The following is an 8,127-nucleotide window of genomic DNA, read 5'->3' as shown; positions in this document are numbered from 1 at the left end:
GGGCTAATGGGGGCACCTGAAAGTGGGAGCTGGACTTGCTTTCCCAGGGGCCTGGGAAGGCTCTGAGCTGGGATCCCAGGAATCATGAGCCTGGTGGAGGAAGGCTGTTATGTGTCTGCCTGAAGAATGAAAACATCCCAGGGGCATTTGCATATGAACGGGGATGCTGGATGTCCTGACATAACCAGCTGCTCTTGGAATCTCTTGGCTTTTCCTCCAAAGCCTCTGAGCTCATCCAGTCTCAGCAAAAGGAGGTGGATGAGGGGTGCTGCAGGCCCAGGGCTGTGCAGCTCCTGCTCGGTGTGCACTGGCAGCTCCTTTGGAGACAGACATTCCTCCCACCTTCCCCTGGTATTGGGATTGTCTATCCTTGCTTGGCTGCAGCCTGGCTCACCCTGACAGCCTCCCCGAGTCCCTCGGCCGCCCCAGGAGCTTGGCTCTGTTTGCATAACCAGCAAAGCTTATCCCAAATCCTGCTAAGCCATCCCGGGTGGTGGCGGGGAGCTGGCGGATGACAGGGAGCTCCGGGAGCTCCAAGGAGCAAAGCCCACATTCTCCCTGAGTTCTCCACTGGGCACACATCAAGTTTGGGCTGGGGGCACACGTGTGCATGCACTGTCGTGCCAGTAGGAGATGAGAGTGACAGCCAAGACCCTCGAGCTCCAGCCCCTCACTCCCACACACACGAGAGGTGACATTTGCACCCCTGGACCCCTGGCCCGGCGCCAAATCGCTTCTCTCCACACACGTTTACTCACATCTGTCCCAGCCAAGCAGCAGGGTCTTAGTCATGTGTGTGGGCAGGCACGTGTGTCCTCAGCACCTGCCTCTCCATGCTGTGCTGGACTCCAGCTTCGAGCCTGGTTTTGCTGTCTAACCCTGCCTGTGTCCTGCCTCTCCCCCCTCCATCCCTGCCCCGCTCCATCCCCGTGTCCCCACCCTGCAGGTTTTACTGGGACCTCATCATGCTGCTCCTGATGGTGGGGAACTTGATCATCCTGCCCGTGGGCATCACCTTCTTCAAGGATGAGAACACCCCTCCCTGGATCGTTTTCAACGTGCTCTCGGACACTTTCTTCTTGGCTGACCTGGTGCTGAACTTCCGGACAGGCATCGTGGTGGAGGACAACACGGAGATCATCCTCGACCCCCACACCATCAAAATGAAGTACTTGAAGAGCTGGTTCCTGGTCGACTTCATTTCCTCCATCCCTGTCGACTACATCTTCCTCATCGTCGACCTGGAGACCCAGGTGGATTCTGACGTCTACAAGACAGCGCGGGCCCTGCGCATCGTCCGCTTCACCAAGATCCTGAGCCTCCTGCGCCTGCTGCGCCTCTCGCGCCTCATCCGCTACATCCACCAGTGGGAGGAGGTGAGAACCCCTCGGGGGTCCCCTGGTCGGGGTCCCTGGCTGTGTGGTGTGTCTGGCTGGAGGGCAGAGGGGCTCCAAGGACTGTTCTAGGAGAAGAGTTTCTCTGCAGCTCCACTCCTGCCTGTCCCCCAGATCTTCCACATGACGTATGACCTGGCCAGTGCCGTGGTGAGGATCTTCAACCTCATTGGCATGATGCTGCTGCTGTGCCACTGGGATGGATGCCTCCAGTTCCTGGTGCCCATGCTGCAGGACTTCCCTGAGGACTGCTGGGTCTCCAAGAACCACATGGTGGTGAGTGCCCGGGCAGGGGTGATTCCAGACAGGATCTGCCACGGGAGGGAGAGGATTTGGTTACATATCTCCTGCTCCTCCAAGGCTGGAGCTGCCTGGAGCCATGTGCTGCTGAGCAGCATCTCTCTGGTCACAGCAGTGAGATGGGGCACAGGGAATCTTTGCCTCAACTTCCCATCTCAGCCCACCTTGCTGGAGTCAGGGAATCCCTCAGGGGGTGGATAGGACAGTGGGCCTCCTGCCTCCTCCCCGGAGCAGGAGCTGGTGCCACCTCAGGGCTTCGCATCATCCCAGTGCCGCCTCCTGGAGCAGAGCTCGACCCTTTAGGCTTGGGCACATCAGCAACGCTTTTCTCACCGGAGTTCTGAACTCCCCAGCTTAGAGAAGGGGGACTGGGGAGGGGTTCAGCCCCTCAGCTCCTTCCAACAGCCCCCCCAGCGCCGCTGTCCCTCGCCCGCAGAACGACTCGTGGGGGAAGCAGTACTCGCACGCCCTGTTCAAGGCCATGAGCCACATGCTCTGCATCGGCTACGGGCAGCAGGCCCCCGAGGGCATGACCGACGTCTGGCTCACCATGCTCAGCATGATCGTGGGGGCCACCTGCTACGCCATGTTCATCGGCCACGCCACCGCCCTCATCCAGTCCCTGGACTCCTCCCGCCGCCAGTACCAGGAGAAGGTCAGGGGGGTCAGGGGAGCACGGGGGGGAGAGCCCTGGCACGAGCGGGTCCGGCTCCAGAACCAGCTCAGCACAGCTGCCTCGCCCTGCTGATTCCAGAGAGAGGGGTCTCCGCCCTTGCCACTCACCCTGGGGGTGTGGGAAGGGACCTCAGGCTGCCCATTGGGATAGAGACACCCCATTCATCATGCTGAGGTTCACCCTGATGCAGTGAGACCCCCATCCCAGTCTCTGCCCTGGGAACCCCTGGGACCCTCTGCATTCTGCCCCAGAGGTGGCCTTTTGGAGTGGGGCCCTGGAGCAGGGGTGAGCCCTCACTTCTCACCACCAAGGAGAGTGGATGCATTGTCTGGCCATGCAGTGGGTCCCAACTCATCCCTGTGTGTTCCCCTTGTCCCCCCAGTACAAGCAAGTGGAGCAGTACATGTCCTTCCACAAGCTGCCCGGGGACACGCGCCAGCGGATCCACGAGTACTACGAGCACCGCTACCAGGGCAAGATGTTTGACGAGGAGAACATCCTGGGGGAGCTCAGTGAGCCCCTCAAAGAGGTGGGGGCAGGCACCCTGAAATGGCTGGCCCCGGGGGAGAGGGGATGGTGCTTGCTGGGGCCAGGCTGGGTGACATCCCTGCTCCTCACCCCCCAGGAGATCATCAACTTCAACTGCCGCAACCTGGTGGCCAACATGCCCTTGTTTGCCAATGCCGACCCCAACTTTGTGACTGCCATGCTGACCAAGCTGCGCTTCGAGGTCTTCCAGCCCGGGGACTTCATCATCCGCGAGGGCACCGTGGGCAAGAAGATGTACTTCATCCAGCACGGGGTGGTCAGCATCCTCACCAAGGGCAACAAGGAGACAAAGCTGTCTGATGGCTCCTACTTCGGGGGTGAGGCTGGGCTGGGGGGACTGGAGAGCAGAGGGGGGTGAGAGTTGCCGGGGGGGAAGAAACTGGGGCATCCCTGAGGTTTCTGCCTCCCCGTCCCCTCTTGCCCAGTGCTGAAGGCTTGGCATCCACCTCACCCCAGGCTCTGGGGCACAGAAGGATGCCCCCATGCTCTCCTGGGGTACCTTGCTCAGCAGATGGGACCAGAGGGGCAGCTGGAGTGCTGAGGTCTGGGGCAGAGCAGGCATCCACCACCCCACCACCAGGGAGGAGAGGGTGTTTAAATCAGAACATCTGAGACAGTTTATAGGTTACAGACACAAGTCTGAGAGGAAAACAGGCCAGGCCATCACAGCAGCCAGGCCTGGGTCTACATGACCCGGGGAGGGAGGAAAAGGCCATTCCTGGCCATGGGTGTGGCTGTGCCTGTCCAGGCTCTGGGGTCTGTCCCTCCTCCCGAGCCGTGCTGCACTCTGTGCAGGGTGTTGGGGTGCCAGGCAGTCCTGTTCCCACTCTGCCTGCTGGGAAAGGGATGGATGGCAGCGTCACCCTGACCCCCAGCCCCGTCTCCCTGCAGAGATCTGCCTGCTGACCCGGGGCAGGCGCACGGCCAGCGTGAGGGCCGACACCTACTGCCGCCTCTACTCCCTGTCCGTGGACAACTTCAACGAGGTGCTGGAGGAGTACCCCATGATGCGCAGGGCCTTCGAGACGGTGGCCATGGACCGCCTGGACCGCATAGGTGAGGAGTGACTGACCCCTCTGTGCCCGCTCCCAGGGGCCACGGCACCCTGGCCCTACAGGTGACGGTATCACAGGCCCTGTGGGTCACAGCACCCAGCCCACGGCGCCCAGCAATGAGGATGAGGGGGAGCACAGCCAAGGAGCCTTCCTCCAGGATCCCTCTGTCCTCCAAGGCAGTGCTATAGGACAGGCCTATAGGGAAACCATCACCCCCCCACACTTGCACTGTCTGGTGCTGGCCAGCTGCTTGTCCTCGCCCCTCCTTGCCTGCGGAGGACAAGCAGGACCCCAGCCCCCATCCTGGAGCCTTTGGAGCCAGGACTCCCGTGTTTTGTCCCTGCTGCTTCCTCTGCCCCAGCCCAGACTCTCCCCAGGGTCTCGCTTCCCCTGGCACACTGGTCTTTACTGTCCCTTCCCTGCTGCCACCCTGCCCTCCGCAGTGTCCCTGAGAGCAGGGCTGGTGACACTCCTGCCCCCCAACCCAGGGAAGAAGAACTCCATCTTGCTCCGCAAGCGAGCCGAGCACAGCTCGGGGCCCATGAACACCGAGATGATCCAGCAGATCGTGAAGCACGACCAGGACATGGCCCACAACATCCAGGACCTGCAGCAGATGGCGATGGGCCGGGAGCTGAGCGGGAAGCCGGTGATCTGGGAGCCGCTGGTGCACGCGCCCCTGCAGACGGCGGCCGCCACCACCAACGTGGCCATCGCCCTGACCCACCAGCACAGCCTGCAGGCCCACATCTTCCTGCCGCCCTCCTCCATCTCCAGCCCCCTCTCGCCCGAGACCACCCTGCTCACCAAGCCCGTGCGCCGCTCCCAGCCCAGCCTGGGCGGCTCCCGGCCCTCCTCCGTGAGCTCGCCGTCCGGGGCGCAGTCCCACCTCCAGACGCCCGCTGCCGGCTCGCCCTCCTCCCCCATGGTCCAGTCCCAGGCGCCGCTGGACAGCGGGGCCCAGAGACCAAGCCATGGGGCGCAGCCCCTGCCACGAGCAGCGCAGAGGGGGGAGATGCCGGGAGGGCCCAAGCAGCCCCCGGGCGGCCCCCAGCCCCAGCTCTCCAGGTCCCGCGGCGCCTCGGTCTCCACCTCGCTGCTGCAGCAGGCGGCGGGGGCGGCGTCCCCCAGCTCGGAGCAGGCGCTGCCGCCGGGGAGAACGCTCCACTACAGCCTGTCCCGAGCCACCGGCTCCCACATCTCCCTCCTGATGCAGCCCCAGCAGCTGGTGAAGCACAGGAGCATCCAGGGCCTGCCGGTGGGGCGGCTCACCCAGGATGTCCGGCTGCTCTCCGCCTCCCAGCCCTCCCTCCCCAACAAAGTGGCCCAGCAAGCCGAGGGGAGCTCCTTGAAGCAGGGTAGGAAATCCGCGGGGAACCTGGCCCGCAGGTCCTCTCCCTCGGTGGCCGGACTCCTCGCCAAGCCGTGTCCGGGGGTCCCGGCCCAGCCCTCACACCCGCAGCAGATGCCTTCAGGATCGCTGGCTCAGCCCGCCCGCTCCGCGCCGGGAGCCTCCACTCCGCAGTCCCCGGTCTCCACGTCCAGGCAGGCGGCAGGTCCCTCCCGCAAGGGTTCCGTGGCCTTCAGCCCCGAGGTGGAAACGGGGAAGCCCAAACTCCCGTCCAACATGTGAGTCCCGGCGGCACAGAGCGCAGGCAGGAGGGACCCGGGCACCCCGGCGGCAGGAGCAGCCGAGCACCAGCCCCGCCGTGCCGCGGGGAAGGTGAGGTGAGAGGCAGCACCCGGGGCCTTGGAAGGGCTGTTTCGGGCACGGGGGCACGGCAGGGGTGGGAATGGTGCAGGCCCGGAGCTGGCCCAGCTGGGTGAGGAGGGGGCTCTGCTGACTGCCCCGAGGGGGGACCCTGCCCGGGCTCTCCCCTCCTTGTTCATCGCCATCTGTCCTGAGTCCTGCCCTCGTCCTGGAGGCACAGGACAGGACAGAGCCCTCGCCCCAGCTCTGGCCTCTCTGGGGAGCTCAGCTCCCCACAACTGCCCTCGGGGGCCGGGCCTGTCCTCGGGGGCGGGGCTGGCGCTGGCGGCTCCTCCAGCTTGTCCTCTGTCACAGCAGCGGCCACCTCACGCCCGCCTCGATCCCCAGACAGCTCTACTTTGCTTTATGGGGGAGGAGGGAGAGGCAGCTCCCCGGGTCCCCTGCCGGGGTGGCCGGAGGGGGATGGAGACCATGGCAGGGGCTCCCCGGGCAGGCAGAATATGGGGGGCCAGGGCCAACAGGAGCCAGGTCCCCCTTCCCCAACACCTGGGGGCAGGTGCCAGGAGCTGGGGGTCCTGGGCAGGGCTCCCCTGGTGTGACGAGTGCCAAGCAGCAAAGCTGGGGGCAGAGGGGTCCCCACTGAGCAGACCCCCCAGTCCCTCTCCTCGGCTTGGGGGAGCATCCTGCCTCAGAGGTGCTGAGTCCCTGCAAGGTTGGGATGTGCTGCCAAACGGGGCTCTGTCCCACACCTGGGCACTGTGGCCTGGACCCTGGCACGGGAGCAGCCTGGGGGGACCCCACAGCCTGTGGCTCCAGGAGGATGCTCAGAGGGTCACGCTGGGGGAACCCCACTGCCTGTGGCTCCAGTAGGATTTTCAGAGGGTCAGTCTGGGGGGAACCCCTCTATAGCTCCAGAATGATGCTCAGAGGGTCACCCCGGGGGGATCCTGCTCTGACTCCAGTGGGATGTTCAGAGGGTCACTGGGGGAGACCCCTCTGTGGCTCCAGGAGGATGCTCAGCCCGGGCTCTGCTCCCCGTGCCCTGCCCTGCGGTCCCGTTTCCAGGCTGCCTGGAGATATCAGTCACCAGCACCGCAGCGAGTGAAAGGCTGTCGCCAAGAGATGCCAACCCCGGGCAGTGCCCGGGGGACAGGAGGGGCTGCGGGGTCACCCCCTCCTCGGGGTCCCCGCAGCCGCCCCACGCCGCCCCTCCAGAGCCAGTAGTCTGCAATGTGTGTTCGAGTCGTGGCTCTGCCGAGCAGCCGAGCTCTGCTTACAGTGTCGCTTTGGGCCAAACCGTGTTCAGTCCTGGTTAGAGTAGTGTCCCCTCCGACCCCGTCACGCTGCGCGAGCTGCTTCCCACTCCCGGAGTCAGGAGCCATGGCTTGTGTGGTGCTCTGGGGCTCGGCCGCCGCTGGGCGGGGCCCGCCGGACCCCCGGCACAGCGGGCGAGGTCGTGTTCCCCTGTGGTACTTTACCGAAGTGAGGTCTTCAGTTCTCCCCCCTCGTGTTTTGGGACGTCGGGAGCAGCCCGGAGCGCAGGGCTGCTCCGGGAGCCCACCAGGAATCCCGGCAGCGTCTGCCAAGAGGGGATGTCCAGCACTGCCTTCTTTCCATGGACTTCAACTCCCCTTCCCCGCCCACCCCCACGTCCCCACTCCACCCCCGCGGTCGGTGCCCCCCGGGCAGCCCCTCGGGCAGGGGTCTGCAGCTGGGCCACACGTCCAGTGTCCCCGGGCTGTGTCCACACTGCGTGATGTCGATGTCTTAGTGGTCATCCTGGTGTCCCTGCAGAGCACACGGGCCGGCCCGGATGGCACCGGGAGCGGCTCCACTCCCACCGGCCGAGCCATTGGTGCACCCTCCCCGTGCTGGCAGCCAGAGCCACCCTGTGCTCCTGTCACCGCGGCCCCTGCCCTGCGCCGCGTCACCTCATCCCGGTGGGGAGGCACAAGGCGGGGCTGGAGGGGCCGGGGGGGTGCCGGCCGTGCGCGAGTTTAGCCACCAAAGACCATGACCCTCCACTCTTGCACTCACGGCAGTCCATGTACAGAGCTTGTAGTTTTCATATCGCAGAGGATTTAAAAGCGTTTTTTTATTTTTTGGTCGTTGTACATAATGGATTTAAATAATAAAGAGAGATTCTGAGCTGGTCTGGGGGAGCCTCTTTCTGCACTGCCTGTGGTCCCCCAGCACCCTGCCCGGGGATGGGATGGGACAGGGGCATCCTGGCCCTCTGCAGAGCCGGGAGTGGCCAGGACATCCTCGGGACCCCATCGAGGGGCCTGTCCCTGGCCTCACAGACCCGGGAGGCACAGCAGGAGCCCGAAGGCTACAGGTCCCCTCCTGCCCACCCCGATCACTTTCGGCCCCGGGGAGATTAATGTTTAATCTTTGGTTATTTTCCCCTTCCATCTCCCTTCCCTTTATTAACGGGGGGGG

At 64.6% G+C, this 8,127-nt stretch overlaps 1 protein-coding gene across 1 annotated transcript; it reads left to right on the top strand.

Annotated features, from left to right (window-relative positions):
• The first annotated feature begins 928 nt into the window (after nucleotides 1-928).
• Nucleotides 929-5,607, top strand: LOC113962425 (potassium/sodium hyperpolarization-activated cyclic nucleotide-gated channel 3-like). Its single transcript, XM_027673179.1, has 7 exons — nucleotides 929-1,376; nucleotides 1,509-1,670; nucleotides 2,131-2,349; nucleotides 2,753-2,899; nucleotides 2,996-3,236; nucleotides 3,811-3,975; nucleotides 4,463-5,607. The coding sequence occupies exons 1-7, from the start codon at nucleotides 966-968 to the stop codon at nucleotides 5,605-5,607; spliced, it is 2,490 nt and encodes an 829-aa protein (XP_027528980.1). The 5' UTR covers nucleotides 929-965.
• Nucleotides 5,608-8,127: the final 2,520 nt, after the last annotated feature.

Source organism: Neopelma chrysocephalum, unplaced genomic scaffold (assembly GCF_003984885.1).
Source record: "Neopelma chrysocephalum unplaced genomic scaffold, ASM398488v2 Primary Assembly neopelma1_168893, whole genome shotgun sequence".
NCBI lineage: Eukaryota > Metazoa > Chordata > Aves > Passeriformes > Pipridae > Neopelma > Neopelma chrysocephalum.
Note: the sequence above shows the minus strand (reverse complement) of the source record. Positions and strands in the feature narration are given on the sequence as shown.

Excerpts from the sequence above, each read along its gene's own strand:
- LOC113962425 (XM_027673179.1), top strand. The coding sequence starts at position 966 with ATGCTGCTCCTGATGGTGGGGAACTTGATCATCCTGCCCGTGGGCATC. Across the intron at positions 1,671-2,130 it reads TCTCCAAGAACCACATGGTG|AACGACTCGTGGGGGAAGCA; the intron begins GTGAGTGCCCGG and ends CCTCGCCCGCAG. Across the intron at positions 2,900-2,995 it reads TCAGTGAGCCCCTCAAAGAG|GAGATCATCAACTTCAACTG; the intron begins GTGGGGGCAGGC and ends CTCACCCCCCAG.